General features: G+C 40.7%; 1 protein-coding gene across 1 annotated transcript in view; it reads left to right on the forward strand.

Moving 5' to 3' along the window:
* Positions 1 to 20,042, forward strand: part of ZNF280D (zinc finger protein 280D) — a 78,881-nt gene extending 58,839 nt beyond the window's left edge. The window contains exons 18-19 of the mRNA XM_065412709.1: positions 2,656 to 2,692; positions 19,406 to 20,042. Coding sequence (XP_065268781.1) covers positions 2,656 to 2,692; positions 19,406 to 20,042 — 674 coding nt within the window. The remainder of the gene's footprint in view (positions 1 to 2,655; positions 2,693 to 19,405) is intronic.
* Positions 20,043 to 21,961: the final 1,919 nt, after the last annotated feature.

Genomic DNA, 21,961 nt, shown 5'->3' on the forward strand with positions numbered 1-21,961 from the left:
ATGAATGCTAATCTTTCATGATAAGTTGGGTGAAGTGATATCATTTATTGGACCAACTTCTGTTGGTGACAATGACAAACATTCAAGCTTACATGTAGCTCTTCTTCAGGTCTTTGAAATGTATTCAGAGTGTCACAGCTAAATACAAGGTGGAACAGATTGTTTAGCATAAATAGTTAGTCCCTTGAAATATGTGTTGTTCAAGGTGAAGTGGTCCATTAACACCTTTCCAGTAATGGAAGGGAATGGGGTTGTGGTTAGTGGGTTATAGATTGTTGTAATAAGCCATAAAGCCAGTGCCTTTCTTCGGTCCATGATTTTTAGTGTTTAGCAAAGTTATGAATTTAAGCTCCAAGGCTCATCTTTTGAAGGTGTTGTGCACGTTTCCTTTGTTACTCCTGAAGGCATTCTGTGCCAAAAAAATAAAAATTCTGCGCACAGTATTTTAAAATTCTGCAAAATTCTGCACATTTTATTTTTCAAATAAATGTGGAGGCTCCAGCATGGCATTGGGGAGCACAGGCCACTGGCTGCACAGAGGTGGGAGATCATGGTGCAGCTCCCCCCGGGACACAGACTCAGCAATGAGGCTGCACCCAACCCTGACACAGTGCAAGGACTGGGCCTGCCCCAGAAACACCCCAGGGCCCTACCCTCTGTGCTAGGTGCACCAGGTGTGGGCATGCAGACTCAGCAAAGCCGGATCCAAGTGTGGATCAAGAGGGTTCTGTGTGGGGTAATCTGGGTGTGGGCAGCTCAGTGGGGGATCCGGGTGCAGGGGGGATCTGGATGCATAGGGGCTTCTTGAGGGGGGTTCTGGATACAAAGGTAATGGGACTCTGCAGGGGGTCCAGGTGGTTGGGGCTCAACGGGAGGGCGGGGTCTGGGTGTGGGGGGTCCAGTTGGGGCTCGGTGGGGTGGTCCAGGTGCAGGGGCAGTGGGGCTCATCGGGTGGGGGGCTTCTGAGTGCAGGGGGGTGAGGCTTGGTGGGAGGGTCTGGGTATGAGTGGGTCTGGATGCACAGGGGTTGGGCGGATGGGGGAGCAGCTCCCTGTACAGGAATCCCTCCCCCTGCAGCTGAGGAGTGATGGGTGCAGTAAGTGGGGGATGGGGGTGGGAGTTTTCAGAAATTCCTTCAGCCAGGGGCGAAATCTGGGGGTGGGTCTGACCCAGCCACGGATGCTGTGCAAGGGAAGAGGAAGTCCCGTCCTCCCCTGCCCAGCCGGGACCAACAGCAGAGACTGATGCACGGTAGGAGCCACTAGCCAGGTCTTCCCCAGTCCTGCCTTCTACCCCGCAGTGATTTACCTCTCTGCTGGCTGCCCTGGGCCCCCAAAACGTAATGCTGGGGAGGATAACATGCTTCCCATCAGAAAGTCATTTTTCTGTGGGGAAGCAAAGAAATCTGCAGAGGACATAAATTCTGCACATGTGCAGTGGTGCAGAATTCCCCCAGGAGTACTTTATAGCTGACCTCAGTTCTCATCCACAGAGAGATCATTTTGTGAAAAGTGTTTACACACAAGTGTTATGGTGTTTTTGTCTTATTTTTCTGAGTGAGTTCACTCGAGAATGTAGTGATTGTCTGCTTTCATTCATGAAGTTATTGTTGGGCATTTAGTGCACTGGATGATGTACGCCGCATGTTGTGATAGGCATATGTAGGATCCATGGATCTGGAAAGGTGTGTTGTGGGAGGTGTTGATCATCCTAGCAATGGGGATATGTTTACGGATTTTGCATCTGTTATGCTGGCAAGGTCTGGTGGTGCTTGGAGTTGGTATGTCCTGGTCTCTGGGGAGCTTGCTTCTGATGATGAGCTTGGAAAGGTTGGGGGAGTTGTTTGAAGGTCAGATGAGGGAGTTCGGGAAGATTTCTTCCAGGATGTCGTCCCCATCGAGTATGGGTTGTAATTGTTTGATGATACCCCATAATGGGTTCCAGTGAGGGTGGTAGGTGACAACTAGGGGTGTGCAGTCGGGGGGAGGAGCGGGGGGGTATTTCTGTATTGAAGCAGGTTCTCTTGGGGTATTTGGATGGCCCATTCCATGACGCAATCTACTTCTTTGGTGGAGTGTCCTTGTTTGGTGAAGCCGTTTTTAAGTGTGTTAAGGTATATATCCCAGACTTTTTTCTATTGTATTCTGTGGTATTTGAGCGCCTGGCTGTCAATAACTGATATCTTGGTGTGTTTGAGGTGGTTACTGGATCTATGAAAGTAGGTGTGGTGATCCAGGTTTGTTTTTTTTATAAATTGTCTGTAGAGTTCCAACGTTGAAGCTGATCATGGTGTCCAGGAAGTTGACGCTAGTGTGGAAGTGTTTTAGAGAGAGTTTAATGGATGGGTGGGGGTTATTAAAGTTGTGGTGGAAATCAGTGACGGAGGTTAGGTCATCTGTCCAGAGGATGAAAATACCATTGATATATTTCAAGTATATCACTAGTTTTGAGGTACATTTGTCCAGAAATTCTTCTTCAAGATGGACAATGAAAAGGTTGTAATATTGGGGAGCTACCCTAGTACCCATGGCTTGGACAAAGTGTTGTTGTTGAATGTAAAATTGTTATGGGTAAGGATGAAATGGATGATCTTTCATGATGATATTTCAAGGTGTATTTTTTAATATAGAATTAATCCTTTATTTTTAATTCCAGTTTCCCTAGCTTGCCCTGCTGCTGAACACATTTCTGAGTAAGTTTTTATTTTTGTTAACCTCTAAAATGTAGTTAACTTAATTTGTATAACTAGATATGATCAAAAGTTGCACTATGAATATGAGCTCCTTCGTATTTGAGGTGCGTGGATAAATATTCCTGGCTCTCTGCTTGTCTGCATAGTTTTAGTTCTGGGTTGTATTCTAACTGGAGAGGACCTATTATCCAGGTATGGTTTGGCCTTAGACAAAATCTCTAATGAATACTGCTTTCAAGATTTTTGTCCAATTTTGCAAAAATTGTTAGATTATCTGAGAGATTTTGGCACTGATCAATCCTGAACTGAAGCCTAAACTAATCTGAATCTGAACCCTGCTTGAACCCATTTCTAATATCAACACTGTTTAATGAATCTTTGGGTTACAGTGAAGATTGTGGTTTTATCTGAACTAAACAAATGAGGATTTAGTTATATGACATTTAGAATGAACCTGAGGTAATTTATATGATAAAGGTGTGTGCTTTTGTCACTGATTTTCTTAGGTGTGCAAAGAAAAAAAAATACTTTTTTTAGGGTTGTTGATTAATCGCAGTTAACTCACGTGATTAACTCAAAAAACTAATCGCGATTAAAAAAATTAATCTTGATTAATCTCACTGTTAAACAATAGAATACCAATGGAAATTTATTAAATATTTTTGGATGTTTTTCTACATTTTCAAATATATTGATTTCTATTACAACACAGAATACAAAGTGTACAATGCTCACTTTATATTATTATTTTTATTACAAATATTTGCACTGTAGAAATGGTAAAAGAAATAGTATTTTTCAATTCACCTCATACAAGTACTGTAGTGCAGTCTCTTTATCATGAAAGTTGAACTTACATGAACTTACATGGTATTCTATTATTGTTCTATTATTATTCTGTTGTTATTCTATTATTGTTTAACAGCGCCATCACAAAAGCTCCTATAATACTAATAATATTAACGCCAGCCTTCTGGAAGCTGGCCAGTAGTTGGACACGTTGAGTAGTGTAGACATTAGTCTGCAGAACCAGTGTGTGTGAGACATGACACTTTTTTGATCAAAGTGGCTGGCTTTGTTTGAGTGTAATTTGGTATACAAGAGGCTGTATACATTTGTAATTTAAAAAAAAAAATTCCCATGCTCTGGTAGGGTATGATGCTCATTCCCTGTTTCTGGAAATAATCACAATAAATACATTTTTTGTAGGTTTTCAAATACAAAATAAAGCTAAAATTCAGTTATAACATATATTTCCTCTGTGTGTGTGTGTGTGTGTACTTTTTTGCAATTAGAGAAGTGTATTTCAGTATCTATTGTATGTATTGTATGTAGAGATAATATAGTTAAGATTAAGTTAAGTTTTGCACTGAAAGCAGGGATTCACTCTTTTAGTTATGTATGAAAATTACAGCACATCCTCCCCCAAATTACACCACTTCTTGAGTAAAGAAGGTTCTGAGGATTTACAAATAAATCCATTAATTAGTTTGAGTTAAATTAATTTTAAAATGGGACCTTTAAGAAATTTTGCACCCCCTGGCAAAACCTTTTTTGTAATGCCTGATGATCTTAATAACGAATAAAACAGACTCTTCAAATTTCCCATATAGTTAAAACTCAATAGAATCTTATGACTAGGCTTCATTAGAAGAATTTTCTTTTTAGTATTAGTGGCCATTCTTTGCTGCTTCATAACTGAAAGTTTCTTTTTTATTCTTCAACCACTGTTAATCTTCAGAGAAGTCCACAAAGAACAGTCATCTCTCAAAATAGCCATCATCTCTTGTTGTTCTCAGTGGGACTCGGGCCATAGGCCTGTATCTGCACTCAGTTGCTCCTCGCAGTGCTCCTATTTACCTCTTGAGAGCACAGGAAACTGACAGATTCCTAGAGGGGGAGCTGGGTTTCTCTTCAGTTGGGAACAGTGAGATAGTGGCCATTTTGAAGAGAACACTTCTTCATGAGTTTTTCAGGAGAATGGCTTAAAGCTATCAAAACATACTTGTGAATTTGGCCCTAAAAGATTTAAGATTGATACTACATTTCTTCAAATTATTGGAAACATCACATAGTAGTATTTTCTTTAGGTTTCTTGTTTAGTGTTCATGGATTAAATCTTTAATATTATAGAAACATCAGACTGGAAGGGACCTCAAGAGTTCATCTAGTCCAGTCCCCTCCACTCATGGCAGGACTAAGTATTATCTAGACCATCCCTGACAGGTGTTTGTCTAACCTGCTCTTAAAAATCTCCAATGATGGAGATTCTATAACCTCCCTAGGCAATTTATTCCAATGTTTAACTACCCTGACAGGAAGTTTTTCCTAATATCCATCCTAAAGCGTCTTTGCTGCAATTTAAGCCCATTGCTTCTTGTCCTATCTTCAGAGATTAATGAGAACAATTTATCTCCCTTGTCCTTGTGATAGCCTTTTATTTACTTGAAAACTGTTATCATGTCCCCTCTATCTTCTCTTCTCTTCTCCAGACTAAACAAACCCAGTTTTTTTCAATCTTCCATCATAGGTCATGTTTTCTAGACCTTTAATCATTTTTGTTGCTCTTCTCTGGATTTTCTCCAATTTGTCCACATCTTGCCTGAAATGTGGTGCGTAGAACTGGACACAATACTGCAGTTGAGACCTAATCAGCGTGGAGTAGAGCGGAAGAATTACTTCTCGTGTCTTGCTTACAACACTCCTGCTAATACATCCTAGAATGATGTTTCTTTTTTTGCAACAGTTTCTTTTTCTTTACACTGTTGACTGGTATTTACCTTGTGATCCACTATGACCCCCAGATCCCTTTCTGCAGTGCTCCTTCCTAGGCAGTCACTTCCCATTTTGTATGAGTGCAACTGATTGTTCCTTCCTAAGTGGAGTACTTTGCATTTGTCCTTATTGAATTTCATCCTATTTACTTCAGAGCATTTGTCTAGTTTGTCCACATCATTTTGAATTTTAATCCTATCCTCCAAAGTACTTGCGACCCCTCCCAGCTTGGTATCATCTGCAAACTTTATAAGTGTACTCTTTATGCCATTATCTAAATCATTGATAAAGATATTGAACAGATTAGACCTAGAACTGATCCCTGTGGGACCCCACTCGATATGCACTTCCAGTTTGACTGTGAACCATTGATGACTACTCTCAGGGAACAGTTTTCCAACCAGTTATGCACCCACCATATAGTAGCTCTGTCTAGGTTGTATTTCCCTATTCTTTGAGTGATTGCTCATGTGTATTCCACAATAGTTGTGTGTGCTCGCCACGTGCACCGGTGCCGGAAGTTTTTCCCCTAGCAGTACCCGTAGGGGAGCGCCCCTAGCGACCCCTAGAGTGGCGCCTGCATGGTGCAGTATAAGGGGCGCTGCGCGCTCCCCCCGCCCTCAGTTCCTTCTTGCCACCAGTGAAGGTAGTCGGAACTTTGTGCTCCAGCTTTGCTGCAGCATTTCTAGCCTTTGTGGTATCCAACTTTCACTGAAGTTACTTGTTGAACTTTTCTCTGTTAGTGCCAGGCTCGGGGCATGCCCCGTGGCCCAGGCTTCAAGTCGTGCGACTCTTGTTGCAATTCTATGCCCAGAAGCGATCCACACACTCAGTGTCTTCGCTGTCTGGGCGAGGCTCACATTAGTGAGAAGTGTAAAATTTGCCGCTCCTTCAAGCCGCGAACAAAGAAGGAGCGTGAGATCCGACTCCGAGCTCTCCTAATGGAGTCGGCATTGGCCCCGGCACCAGCGCGTCGAGCCGACCCCGCACCGGGCACCGCGTCCTCGGCGCGCAATAGGCAGGGTCCTACAGAAGCTGAAGTCAGACGGGGCGAGAATTATCCTGATAGCCCCGGATTGGGCCCATCAGCATTGGTACGGAACCTTACTGCAGTTCTTGGCGGCCCCCCCTCGCAGGCTGCTGCTCCGCCCGGACCTCCTCTCCCAGGAGGGAGGTCGTCTCCTCCATCCCAACCTGGCCCCGCTCCACCTGACAGCATGGCTGTTCCGTGGCTAGATGCGGAGGAGGGGAGGTGTACCGAGGCTGTTAGACGGGTCCTGCTTGAAAGCAGGAAGCCGTCCACACGGAGGGCCTACCTGGCTAAGTGGTATCGGTTCTCCTCATGGGCGAGGGAGAGAGGTTCCTCCCCCGCGTCCGCTACGCTCCAGCTGGTCCTGGACTACCTCCTGTCCCTTAGGACCCAAGGGCTGGCTCCCTCCTCGATCAGGGTGCACCTGGCGGCCATTTCGGGTGGCGGGACAGTCAGTGTTCTCCCACCACACGACTTCCAGGTTTTTAAAGGGTTTGGACAGAGCGTTCCCTTATGCTAGACTCCCGGTTCCTCCTTGGGACCTGAACCTGGTGCTGTCACGTCTCACGGGACCTCCCTTTGAGCCCTTGGCCACTTGCTCCTGGTCCCACTTATCTGAGAAAGTGGCGTTTTTGGTGGCTATCACCTCAGCCCACAGGGTTTCGGAGCTTAGGGCGCTGACCTCGGATCCCCCATACACTGTCTTCCATAAGGGGAAGGTCCAGCTTCGCCCGCACCCGGCCTTCCTGCCGAAGGTGGTCTCAGCGTTTCATATGGACCAGGACATTTTCCTGCCAGTCCTGTGTCCTAAGCCCCATTCCTCCAATGAGGAACAACGCCTACACATGCTAGATGTGCGTAGAGCGCTGGCCTTTTACTTAGATCGAACAAGGCCATTCCGGAAATCCCCTAAGCTTTTCGTTGCTACGGCCGAGCGCATGAGGGGGCAATCTGTTTCCACCCAGCGGATCTCCCGCTGGATCACCTCGTGCATTCGCACCTGTTACGACCTGGCAGGGGTTCCCCTGCCTCCTATTGTTAAGGCACATTCGACGAGAGCCCAGGCCTCGTCAGCGGCCTATGTGGCTCATGTCCCTGTTCAGGACATCTGCAGGGCTGCTACATGGTCCTCTGTCCATACTTTTGCATTGCACTATGCGATCGTCTCCCAAGCAAGGGACGCCGCTGGGTTTGGTAGGGCGGTGCTCCGCCTGGGTAACCCTTAACCTTTATCATTTAGAGCTCCTACCCACCTCCGTCAGGTATAGCTTGGAGTCACCTACTGTGGAATACACAGGAGCAATCACTCGAAGAAGAAAGGACAGTTACCTGTTCCATAACTGGCGTTCTTCGAGATGTGTTGCTCCTGTCTATTCCACGTCCCACCCTCCTTCCCCTCTGTCGGAGTTGTCTGGCAAGAAGGAACTGAGGGTGGAGGGAGCACGCAGCCCCCTTTATGGCGCGATATGTCGGCGCCACTCCAGGGGTCGCAGCGGTGCACCCCCACTACGGATGCTGCTAAGGGAAAAACTTCCGGCACCGGTGCACGTGGCGAGCACGCACACCTACTGTAGAATAGACAGGAGCAACACATCTCGAAGAACACCAGTTATGGAACAGGTAACTGTCCTTTGAAGTAGTTAGATTAGTTTAGTTTAGTTTAGTGAGCCCGTGCCATGGGCATGCCCCGTGCCCCGGGTTTTAAGTTGTACGACACTTGTAGACAACCGATGCCAGTGAGTGATCCGCACACAGACTGTTTACGCTGTCTGGGTGAAACCCATCTTAGCGATTGCTGCAAGATTTTCAGGTCTTTCAAGCCTAGGACCAAGAGAGAAAGAGACATTCGGCTCTGGGCTAACCTGATGGAGTCAGCATTGACCCCGACTCCGGCACGCCACTCCCCAAGTCGGCACCGGATACCGCGGTGTTGGTGCGCGGCGACCCATCGGTGCCATCTACCAGTCGGCACCGCTCCCAGTCCGCGGGGCACGCCAAGAAGGCTCAGAAGAGGCCTTCTCCGCCGCGGCACCGGAGCAAAACTGGGGGAGAGGCTAGGCCCATGTTGGGCAGTCCTCGGTCCCTATCGGCCTCCAGGCCTCCGACTCAGGTCGAGCGGAGTAGCCCAGCCCATTCGGAGCAGGCTTCCCCAGATGTCCGGATGCCCTCCACGCCGGAGGCCCTGCAAACGGCTTGGGACGTTATGCCTATGCCGGTACCAGGGGCACCACCAACACTGGCTCCACGGTCCAGAGGCAGACCGTCGCTGGGATCTCCGCAGTCACCCCCGGCTCAGTACCGTTTGCGGTCGAGGGAATGTTCCTGATGCCATTCGCCACCCAGTCACCATCCCGTGCGTAGTCCACACCGGTCACCGTCAACCTCCACCAGGTTGTCTGGCTGGGTTCTGACTGATAGGGGCTCCAGGCACCGCTCCGCCTCGAGGAACAGGCCCCGTCGAGACCGAGACAGATGACACCGAAGGTCTTCGTCTCCGAGGGGCTACCGTAGCCACTCGCGACACGAACATCGATGCCATTCCCCTTCGTCGTCTCGCTCCAGGACCCCGCCACAGCACCGCACCCGCAGTGGGTTTTTTACCCACGAAAGCTTATGCCCAAAGAAATCTGTTAGTCTTTAAGGAGTTTGATATAGTAGGGAATAAAGATACTGTAAACAAGTATTGAAATTAGTGGCAGAACCCCCACTGACTCCACTCAGAAGAGAATCAACAACTATATCTTTGTGGTATTTAAATTGGTCTGGCCTTTTGACCACATTTTTCTAACTATTGTCTGTGCTTTAGATAAATCATTATTAAAAACACATTTATTATATTCTCTGCATAGAAATCATTAAAGCAATGAACCTGAGCCAAGTAGTAGAGAGATGCCACTTCATTTTTTATTGGTGTTCCTACTCATGATTAAATACTTCAGAGTATTCTAAATCCCTGACTGAAAAGAGTGGTTTTAGTGCGTCATTTATCGTACACAATTTTAACACTTGATTTACTCTGTTTTTCTCATTGTTAATTAGTTTTACATTAATATAATGCTAAGTGCTACAAAAAACAATATGATCTTTGGTCCCCTTGAATATATATATGCCACATTCTATATCATAAATCAGGATGTAATAAATAATCATAAATGGGTTTGCATAATACCAGCAAAGTCATTATTAATACCTACCAAGGTGTTGTTATTAATAAACATAAGTTTTATGATGTGTCCATTGAGAATGTTTAAAGATTATTCAAATGGTGTTTATTAACACTGTTTTTTCTTGTATTAGTCAATAGTAGAACGCAATTAGGCTAAATGACATCAGTCATAGTGCTGGTGTTATCTGTTTTTCATAAAATTTAAATTACTGTTTCTTATGCAAGGTATATCGCACATTGTAGAAGCAGTCATTAAGCCTCACTGAGGTCATGAATAATTTAATTCATGATTAATAACATTACTACTCAGGTCTGATAGAAACAGCACCATACGACAGCTGATTAAAATTGACTTTAATGCAGCATCAACAAAGAAGATATGGCCACAAGCAATTTCTAAAACAAAAAGCCTTTGAAAGGTTAGATTTTATATTAAAACTGATGACTTAACAAGGTTTTACAGGACATATGTACTTCTTGCTCCCTCTGCAGTAGCATTTTCTCATATAAACACAGAAAATCAATCAGGGTGATGTTGTGATAAGCTGTTTAATTAATGTGGGTTTAGAAGTCAATAAATTTAAATAATTTGTAGCTATCTATTGTATGGATTGTGCTTGTGAAGATATTTTTGGGGAAGAATATCCTCTAAGTTGAAGGTCAGTTTCAATGTTTTACAACATTCCAAAAAAAACTTTATTCTGAGCTATTGGATGCAATAAATTATACAATTTAAGAAAGACATATGCAACAATTTTGTTGTAGGAATGTTTCTCTTTAATGTCATTGTGTAGCTGTATGAGAGAAACATGTTTTAACTTCGTAAAATATAGCTACTTTTATATATAAATCTTAGGAATTTATTTGGTTAAAACGGTGATTCGGTCATAGTTTGAGAGGTTGATTGTGGGAAAGATGCATCATCTATCATCAAATAGACTTACAGCAACTATTAGCAGAACAGTATTTCTTGAAGTTTTGTGAGATTATTACTTTCCTTTTTTCCATCAATGAAATAAATGGGAAAGGGTCACACGAAACAAGTTTGTGTACAACTTACTACATGTATACAATAAATGTTTTGAGATGTTAAAATATGAAATAGATTTTAAGCCAACTCAGATCCATTTTAACTATAAAAATAGATTTCAAGTTGCTATGGTATTTTTCTTACTGTCAGTATAATATTTGTCCTATTTTCACCTATTTTTAATATTAATAGTACAGTATGAAAACTCTGAATCTTAATTCGTTATTCACTAGGTTAAAGGCAACTTCTCTCTCTCTGGTGGAGATTTCAAAGTCTGAGGTAATATTTTATTATAGTCTAAAGATGTCTGCATACAAAATATTTTTGAATGTCTATAATGGTTAACCAATTGGGAAGATACTACTTAAATACATGTGTATGCACTGCTGTATAATAAGGTTAGTATGTCCAGGAGACACATTTGTTTTGAAGAATCAAGCCTTGTCCTGCATTATCATCTGTTTTCAAATGACATAACTAAAATGTCCCTCCACTCAATGTCCTTTAAATTTGCTATATCTAGAAACTTCCAATTGGCATTCATATACTGATTGGAGTGAAATGCCAATCTAATGAAGCCATTGTTAGTTGCCCTATGTATATTGCCTAGACTTAATAGAAGTGAGAAAGTGACTTTTTAAAAAAAATTGCACTCTTTGGCTTAGTTAAAACTAAAAATGTTGTTTAAAAAAAAAAAACCAAAAAAAACCTTCAGTCATTCCTTTGCTAGTCTAGACTGCTTTTCCCAGATCTGCTCACAGCTCTGCCCTGCTCTATGTGGAAGGGGGTAGTTGGAGTCTATCACATACATTCTCATACCACCCACTCTCACTCCCTTAACACCCTGCAGAACGTTCTCCTGTGGGTTGGGATTTGCAGAGTAGTGGGCATACTTGGTGGAATAATGGACATTGTTCTCCCGCTTGCCTTGTTGAGACTCTTCAGAAAAGAGAATCTGCAGTTACAGAAACCCCACTCTTCCAGTGGGTGGAGGGAAAGGCCTAGGACCTGGCACAGACCCTGTTTGTAATTAGTACTTGTTTCCTACAGAACCGTAGTAGATCTACTGGGTCTGGGGACAGAAATGTGCCTCTCTTAAGGTTCTCCAGCGTTTTCTTTGTATGTTTTCATTAAATATTGTTGATTCAGAATATTAAGAATGTATTTTACATGTGTATAATGGGGCCTCATGTATTCCAGGATTCAGCAGCGTGGAATTTGCTGTGGAATTCACCCAATTGCCCTGCAGAATTGTGCTCTAGAACCTCTGCTTTCATTTAAAAACAAAAATTAAATTTCTAGCCCTTATGATTTTTTCCATAGATTCCAAAGCCAGAATGGACCACTGTGATCATCTAGTCTGACCTCCTGTATAGTACAGACCATAGAACTTCCCCAAATTAATTCCTAGAGCATATATTTTAGAAAAACATCCAATCTAGATTTTAAAAGTGCCAGTGATGTAGAATCCACCATGACCCTTGGTAAATTGTTCCAGTGGTTACCTTCACTGTTAAAAATTTACACCTTATTTCCGGTCTGACTGTCTAGCTTCAACTTCCAGGCGAAGATTGCAGAAGATGCATTACACTGAAAATATGAACAAAGTGCAGACCATTTCTTTGAGGTTTGCAGAGAGCCTGGAGCAGCCCTCAGAGATATGACCTGCCCCTTCAGCTTTGTCGGGGCCTCTTGAATTCTGATTCTATAGCTGTGGAATTGGTTATTTTTCCCCAATGGCATGAAATGTTTTAAATTTTGCTGCAGCCAGGTGCTCAACATTTTGTTTCTTATACTTGCTCTGCCTGGATCTGACTGCAGCTGTATTTTGCTCTCTAGTTTTTCCCTGTCAGGAGGAGTTAACTGGGTTATAGTGCATGCTTTCTGCTCTTTTGATAATATTAGATAATGGGGTCAGAGACCAGAGCTGGAGTCTAATTTACAGCCTGGATCTTGGGGAACCAAAAGCATAGGCTGGCCAGCTAGGTTGCCTTGAGAACATCATAGGGAGATGAGTTGCTGAAGTTATCTATAAGCTCACCCCTTCCTAGGTAGACATGGGTGGGGAAGGAGGTTCTGTAGCAGGCCAGCTGTACATCATCATGGGATCCGAGGCATGGAGAGTGGAGCCAAGTCACCTGCAGGACATAGTGAAAAATCCATAGTTGAAGATAATCTTTGTTGGAAATAATTTTAGGTCAGTGAGTATGAGCCATCATTGTGTGGTTTTGTTTTGTTTTTTTATATGAGTGAAGGGATCAGAATAAAGGCTATTTAGAACAGATTAACATTGCCATGGAATTTGAAGATGTTTGCTGTAGAATTTGGTCTCATTGTAGCAGAGTCACAGATCCCCATATATCTTATGTATTGTATGTTACATATATATATGAGTAGTATACAATACGAAAACAAAAAAGAAAAAACGATTTGACTAAAAAAAAAGCTCAGTACGAATAATAGAAATTTAGGAGACTTTTTTGAACATTACACATTAACAATTTTTCATTTTAAATTCAAAATCCATTTATAATTTTGAACAGTGACCATTATGAGTTAAATTGCCTAATTTTGTCATTTTAGGCCCTGACCCTTCATTGATTTCAATGGGGCTTTGCATGGGCCTAAGGGTCTGCATTATGGCAGATGCTTTTATTAGACTACTTTGGCCATTTCCAAATACCATCATTGGAGCACTCTTTTACTTTTTTACAATTAGTTATTTTATACATGAAATAATTAGCTCATTTTTATTATGCCTTCCAGTGCTGAAAAATCACTTATCCTATTAAGTTATGATAGTGGACAATTTGTTCTCCTATAAAGCTATCACACTAAGCACTTACAACCAGAGCCTTACAGTTTTATGAGAGACAAATTTGTATGTCAGTCTTCCTTATCTAATACATCTCCAATAGATACTGGCCAGGAAATCCTGTGTAATACTTTAAATTGCATTAACTTCACTTTTGTCTTCCACTGATGGTCAACAAATCTGTAGTTCAGTCTTGATATTCTTCCTCCAAATGAACAACTGTGGGGACTCAGTTCTGCAGACCATACTCAAGTGAGATGTGAGTGGGTCTACGTATATGAATAAGGGTCACAGAAATGTGTGCTAAAAATGTGATCTACGTTTTCTTAACTTGGAAGACTGGTTGCAAGTGTCTGTACTAAGCTATCCACTGGATCTCTACTAACTTGCAGATCTGGGGAAATAACAGTGTAAAATTCTTTCTGCTGCACTGCAGTATAATCAGTTGGTCATGGATGTAAAATAAAAAAATATCATTAATTATTACAGCAAAATTCAAGACCTAGTTTGCCTGAAGGAAAAACAGAAACATCGACTTTTGAAAGGTAAATATAAGGAACAGCTGCATCTCTTGAAATTCAAGTACATAAAATAACACATGTGCTGTGTTATTTCTCAGGTAATTGGGAGAAAATATTTTAACTAGTATTTGCATACTTTTAATTTTTTTATGGTAGAAAGTAATTTTTAAATAGCAGATGTTGTGTATTTACTCAACAAGACATGTGGAACTTGGGCTGTCGGGCTCCAAAATTTGTGTATTTGTTACAAATTTTAAAGCCTTAATATTTGTAAACCTACAGTCAACATTCAAAAAATAATTCCACCAAAAGACATGTACAAAATACTGAAAAGAAGGATTATTTATTATATTAATGAATCTGAATAGTAAGGGTATTTTCAGGGGGAAAAGTAGAGGGGTAAAATTGGGGAACATGCACTGTAATTAAATAACAAATGTTTTAAAAAACATCAGTATGGCTTCTTAAAAACATATTTTCATACTTGTGAAAAGATACTGTTCAAAATTTGGAGGTTTTTTGTAAAGTAATATATGTGAACTTGTTGGGTAATTAATTGTAACATACAGCAATACACACACATTGCTAACATTAATTCAGATTGGTTACATAAAAATCTGTGAATCAGTAAAACTTGACATGAGTTGTGAAATAATGTACATTTTGATCTGGGCAAAAGGTTGTTGGAAAAGTTCAATTATTTGTACAAAATGTGAATTATTACACCAAAATTATCATCCTGAAGTGGCCTATTGCAGTTATTAATTTACAAAACCATGGTCCTGAAGTAGTCCTTAAAAGTTGTTTGCCACAAATTTCTACCTATATTATATTATTCTTGTTTTTTAAAGCGTGTATGTACTGTAAGCTTTAATACAAAAGCCTGACAATTACTTTACCATACATAAAATGTTCTCCCTTGCTTTTCCGTCCTCTGGTCATACCAAAGACCACTTCTGAAGTATGTCTGATACTCTGAAATTTTACTTTCACTTAAAATGCTTGCTTAATAATGGGAATTGGATGGCTCAGGTTTAGCAATGACTACAAAGCCTCTCCTTTGCTAGATCATTGGTTCAAATCCAGCTCAGGGCAGTAGTAAATCATTCTAATCTTGGTACATTAGACAATTGTGTATCATATTTACTAGCTTCTCCCTGCCTCCCCATCTGTATTTGTTGCAAATTTCTGCTTTGTAATGACACATCTATTCAAGTTTGAAAATAGTTCAGTGGCCTAGAGGAAATGAGTTGGTTGAGTCCGTCTAGTTCCTAGTGCACAGATCTTAACATGATGAAAACCACCACTATGATTGTATTTTTTTTAAATATAGAAAACTGGGGCAAAGTACCTCTGGTATCAATCATTTTTTAATCCTCCAAATTTGTTGATCTCTGTTTGATTTAAGCCAAGATATAACATAGCATTGACTAGTTTTGTTTGTTGACAATATCCTCCTGGTGATTGGCAGTTGTCAGGAGTCCATATTGATCCTTTTTAGTTTCATCAGCAGCCTTGATACCATTGCTCAAGTCACCTTGCTCTCTCAGACTCATCAATGGTCTAGTTTTTTCCCATGTTTCACAATTCAGCAAAAGTTTTAACATGGCTCCATGCTCAGGCTTTTGAGTGAGAACTCAAGCATGGCCATAAAACCCATTCCCTTGTTATATCTCTTCTCTCAAACAAGAGGGTTGTTTACCTTTCCTTGGGACAGACTATAGGAATCTTCCCAGAAAATGAAAAATCCCCAAATGTTCTAAATAAAACAAAGAGAAGATCAAATGAACTCATAAATGTTTCAAAAAGCAAGTATATGTAGAGTTGTTTCCCTCGTATCCCCTAGCGAGACCCAAATCCTTAAAATTACAAGAGAGATTTAAAAACAACAACAACAACACTTCAAATTTCTAGAGTTCTGTAACTCTGTTTCTCTAAGCTATTAGTCTTAGCCTCTCAGTGGCTCTTTAACTTATGTCTTAGGTTAGCCCCTGATTTTGGATTCCTCTTACTGTCAAAACTGGCTACTTTAGGGCCACATGTCAACTTGCTCATTACCATAGTGCGTTCTTGGTATTCTCATCTGGACACGAAGGGTTATGCAAGCATACAACTCCAGGAAGTGAATACTTGTTTTCATTGTATGCTAGCCAGCTGGCTAACTGTATTTACTCAAAACCTTCCTTCTCTCTGGAAGATTGCAGTTTTTCCTCTTTTTTCCTCACATCGACAGTTAGCTGTTTCTTTACATGCACATTTGTCAAAATAGTTAGCTTACAGGAATATTTCACAGGAGTGTTGGTGTTTCATTCCTTGAAGTATCAGACAGAAGGCTATTCTTTTTCAGCCACAGCCTTACTAACAAAATGACAATTTTTCATATTTATTTCTCAATACCAAATAGTATTTTTGACTCGATGTCTTAATTTGTCACAAACCACTAGGTTTTGTTGACACATCTGCAATCCTTGGTCAAGGTAGATGGTATTGCTTTAGAGGCATTGTATGTCTTTTTATCTGAGAGGTCACCATTTGTTTTGGGTAACTAAATGCCTTTGCTGCAAGAGGTCTTTTTGAGTGAATTTGCAAAATTATTGTTAATCTTATACCCTTCAGTTCAACATGTATAAATAAATTAGTGGTAGGATATATAAATTTGTCAGTGTGCTGATGGCACACAGCTTTATCCATTTCTTCATCAGTATCAAATGATGCATAGGCTGCTTTCCAGTGCCTGGCCAAAATTGAGCTTGGATGAAAACAAATTCATAGGGGTTCAGTCTGGAAAAGGTGGAGAATTTGATGCTTGAGGGATATGTGAGATTTTGAGAGCTTGGAGTGATTGGTCTTGCCCATTTTATTGAGGGTATATTCACATTTTAAGAGGTTCTCACTTTGGACCTGTTCTTATACTCCTGCGTGCTCTTGGAATCCCAGGTGGATCAGTATGGAGTATCTTTTTTCGTCACTTTGTAGCTACAGCTGGTCCAGAATGAGGGTGCTAGCTTGTTAGGCAGTATTAACTATAGCAAATATATTACACCATTTCTCCAGCAACTGTCATAGGCATTAACTTCAATCTGTAAACCTGTACATGACTTAAGTCTTGATTATCTGAGAGACAATCTTCCTTTTCTTGTTCCAGCAGCGTGGTCAAGGTCAACTGGAGCAATCATGCTAAGAAACCCTAGATTTTAAGCATCAAGACACAGATGATATGATATTCTGAATGTAGAGTCCTTAACTCTGGAACATGTTGCATCCACTAGCTCATGCAAACCTGTTTTCTCAAATCTTTCCTGGAAGAGTTGGGGTAGGGTAGGAATTTACTTGTTTGGGAGAAGGTCCTTTCCTTGAAGGTTCTTAAACAATAAGCAAAAATTGTATGTTACATTTTTTATGTAGAGGTTTAGACATGTTACGGTGCATTTTATAAAAATGAAATATAAATTTAACCTTTGTTGGCAATCTCAGTGGAGGAAGGGTTTTAATGGGCGGCTTCTGAATGAATCCCTCCAGAGTATGAGTGAAACATATTGGTGTGGCAGTGTTGGGATGCTTACATTACAACTGGCTCTGCTGTTTCTAGTGTCTGGATAAATATCATTGGTTGCTGAATTCTTATCAGTTTTATATCCTGCACAAGAAAGTTCATTTTGCTTTTGTTTTTTTAATAAATATTCCTGGTGTAGCTTCTTAAATGAAAGTAAAACTTGAAAGCAGAGCAACTTCTCAATTTTGTAATAAGTGATATCTGGGCTAGAATAATACTGTAGCTTTTAATCAGAATCCCCTTCTCACCCACCATCCCCCCCAAATCCCTCTTATTCTCCCTCACACATCTCTTGGCTGTATATCAGAGTTCAGGGATTGTTTTCAATTTAAGTTTTAGATTTGAGGGTTTTGTATGTACATGTTGAGTTCTAAGTATGTAATTCAGTTTTTATTTGGGGAATATTGATTTCCCTGGCTATTTTAGAGCAGTGCATCTGATTTTTAAAAAAGATGCAGTAATACAAGGTGCAGCCAATATCAACTTTGTATATAAACCTTATCTATGTTATGGCTTGGATTTTATTATGGAGTCATAGAGTTTTAAGGGCAGAAGGGACTACTAGGTCATCTGTTCTATCCTCCTGTATACCACAGGCCACCAACACCACCTACCACTCGCACATTAAACCCAACAATGGAAATGAGCCCAAACCAAATTAGACCCATAAGAGACTAAAATATTATGCGCCTGAGGCAGAGAATAGGGGTGACCAAGGTGGCACCAATGGTTGAGGCCCCTGCAATGGCAGGGAAATGATTAAATGAGATATACACAGATAATCCTGGCAAGTTACCCACACTCTCACTCTGCAGAGGCAGGTAAAAAAATCCAAGATCATTGCTGATCTGACTTGGGCAGGAAATTCCATCCCAACCCTGTGTATGGTGATCAGTTAGACCCTGAGAACGTGAGCAAGAATCAGCTATCCAAGCACCAGACAAAGATAATGCTTGGTGCCACCTTAAAGCCCAGGCCCACCTCATCCAGTGTTCTATTTCCAGCGGCAGCCATTCCTGATGCTTCAGAGGAAGGCGATAGGGGAAAAAAACAACCTCCCAGAATAGTTTGAGAGGGAATACCTTCATGACCCCTGCTGGTGGCTGGCTGAAACATGAAGCATGAATTTTTAGGAACATAACAAGTAAACCAGAAGTGAACCCTGCAACAGTTGAGCCCTGCTCCCCCCACCTTTCCCCATCACAAGCAACCCTATTACACAATAGCACTCATAAATTTGTCCAGTTCTCTTAAAACTAATTAAGTTGCTTGCCCCCACTTTCCTATTGGAGGCTGTTCCAGAACATCTGATGGTTAGAAACCGTTTTCTAATTTCCACCCTGAATTAGTTTGTGACCAGTTTATATCCATTTGTTCTTGTTCCAATATTGTCCCTTTAGCATAAATAGCTAAACAGACTTTTATGGAAAGGTTTTCCTTGACTTGACTTAGATAATTCAGTATCTTTCTTTTAATTTAAAATACAGTTTTACTGTGAAAAGTGATATAAAACATGCCACCTTTTCTGCTCAGTAGGTCTGCTCCTTGTGTGAATTCAGATTCAAAGCAGCTCACTTTAATGACAAAAACAAGTTTTTATTGCTTTGTATTCCTATTAACACCACAGAGCCAATCAGACTAAGATGGAGTGAACTGGATTCTATTTCTTTTGCATCATCTACAGAATTATTTACTAAATTCCAATCAGTTATACCTGCATCAGTCCAGTTTAGATAATGTGATGATAGGTGTCACTGAGGGTATAATTTGAAAAACATTTGTTATGATGGCTGAGAAATAAGTGGATATTTTTTTCCCAGCAGACAAGCAAATGACTCTTCAGAGGAAACAAAAAAAGAATGCAATGGAAATCCAACTAACAATGGCTCATCAGTTGAAAAGAGTGAAGAAAGTACATCATCAAATATGGAAAATGACTCCAATCTAGTACTCCAGGACAACTATTCGAGAAACTCGTCATGTGAGACAACAGTATGTTGTGTTTCAGATAATAATGATCAAGTCATAGAGGAGAAACAAAAAAAACATATTTGTAATGAAACTGAATTGAAAATTTGCCAAAGTACAGAGAATGCTATCTTGAATGACCAGACTAAAGAAGGTAGCTTGGATGAAACTAGGCTTGCAGCTTTGAACACAAAGGACTTAAGACTGACATTGGGTGAAGATGTTAGTTTTGAGCAGTTTTTGAGAAAAAGAGATGAACCTGAATCTGTTAGTTCTGACATTAGCGAGCAAGGCAGTATTCATTTGGAGCCTTTGACTCCATCAGAGGTACTTGAGCATGAAGCTACTGAGATCCTTCAAAAAGGTAATGTTGCACCTTCATCAAAGAAAGCTGAACTAGTTTCTGAACAAACAGATGACATTCCTAAAGGAAGCAGTCCTAGCAGAATGGAGACAACTGTAAACCAGACAGATGAGAATGAAGCAAGCTGAAATTAAACTAACTTCATTCAGTATAAAGTAGTATGCTGTATAAATTATGGTAAGAACACCATGGACCATTCCTGATGGGTATGCTTATTGATGCCAATTCAGAGTATTAAGATAGAAAAATAAAAGGGTAGATGTTGTATATGAAGAAAGCAGTTTAGTAACAAAATATTACAAAGAATAGCACATTGGCATATATCTCCAAGAGATAGGAAGAGGATATGTTTTACTAGTCTGGCACTTGAAAATGGAAAAAAAATCATTTTCACGATGATGTTGCCTACAATAAAGTGGTTTGTTACCCAAGAGCAAAAGATTGAGATTGTTGTTGTGTGTGAAGATAGTCTCCATGTGGAAATCTTAGAATCACAAGGATTAAGTAAACTGACTGCTGAAATAGAGCATGCTCACAACAATGGTGCATTCGCCTATTGACAGTTTGGATAAATAGAAACCTACTTTGGATTTGATGTCACATTCCTGTCTGTCAAAGCATGTAAACAGAACTAAATGAATCTATGCACCTCTGTACAGGTGTAATCTTGCCAGGTTGTAAGCTTACCTTAAACTTTCAGTGAAAGTGGAAATTACAATATAAATACATATATGTGAGATTTCTCAGTGTGCAAGCTGTGCAGATTTACCTGACGTACTAGTTGTATAAAGTAGGGCAATACTGCTCAAAGTACTGTAGCTGTTAGGCCATTACAGTTATTTTAATGATTTTTTATTAGTGATAGACCCATATGAATGGTCTTCAAGTGAAACCAAAGTACGGTTTAATGCAGAAACTGTTTTAAAAAAATGAACTGGAAACAGACGGGCATGTATTCTGCCATTTTGCAGCTGCTGCTTGCTAACTGTTACAAAAAAGACTCAAGGGCATATAAAGCAGAGATGTATAATTTGATTTCAGGACTTTTTGTAGTCTAACTTATATACAAGAAGATGGCTGCTGAAACGATTTTGGGGCGGGTTTTTTTGTTTTGTTTTGGTTTTTTTGCTATGTAGTTAGCAGCTAGGTATAGGAATGCATAATATGATTAACAGTAGCTTGCTTTGAAATATTAACAAAACTTCATTAAAATGCTCCATTTGAATCCTTTACAATGTGCATTTGACTCTTTCAGTTTTGTTTTTAATGAATGTTAAATGTTTTGAATAGCTATTAAAACACTGCTGTAAATATTACTTTTTTGAGTAAATATTTGCAACAATATTTGTCTTCGTGAATAATTTTACTTTTCATGTAATTAATTTGTTTGTAAATAGTCTTTCAGTTTCTTTAAACATTTAGTTGCAGGTTCCAAAAGCTATCATCTATTCTTGTTTGATTTCATCTTAAAATTAGTGAGTTGAGAAATATTTTAAGTGTTTTGAAATTTAATGAGCAAGTGCCTATACATACACATTATTCCTGTTTCAATATATTGGAACAGGATATGCTGCTACTTTGAAGTTTGAGGAGGAACTCTGCTGGGCCAACAGTACCCAAACTGGTTCCTGTGAGGAAATTCCATTGCCTCACAATGTAGCATTAGCCAGGACTGGCAAGGGTTTAAATAAGTACATTGATTTAGCAGCCTGGGCCTTGTTAATCTCTCAGTTAGGCCTGGTCTACACTGGGGTGGGGGTGGGGGGTGGAGATCGACCTAAGATACGCGACTTCAGCTACGAGAATAGCGTAGCTAAAGTCGATGTATCTTAGGTCGACTTACCTCGCGTCCTCACGGCGCGGGGTTGACGGCAGAGCGATCGGGGATTGATTTATTGCGTCTACACTAGACGCGATAAATCGATCCCCGATAGATCGATCAGCGGCTAGTGTAGATGTACCCTTAGAAACAGTAGTCTTGCTGTGACTGAGAAAGCTCAAGACCAGCCAGCTCACAAGTAAGGATGCTATCTTAGATTATCGAGTT

The sequence above is a fragment of the Emys orbicularis genome, chromosome 10, assembly GCF_028017835.1.
Source record: "Emys orbicularis isolate rEmyOrb1 chromosome 10, rEmyOrb1.hap1, whole genome shotgun sequence".
Classification (NCBI taxonomy): domain Eukaryota; kingdom Metazoa; phylum Chordata; order Testudines; family Emydidae; genus Emys; species Emys orbicularis.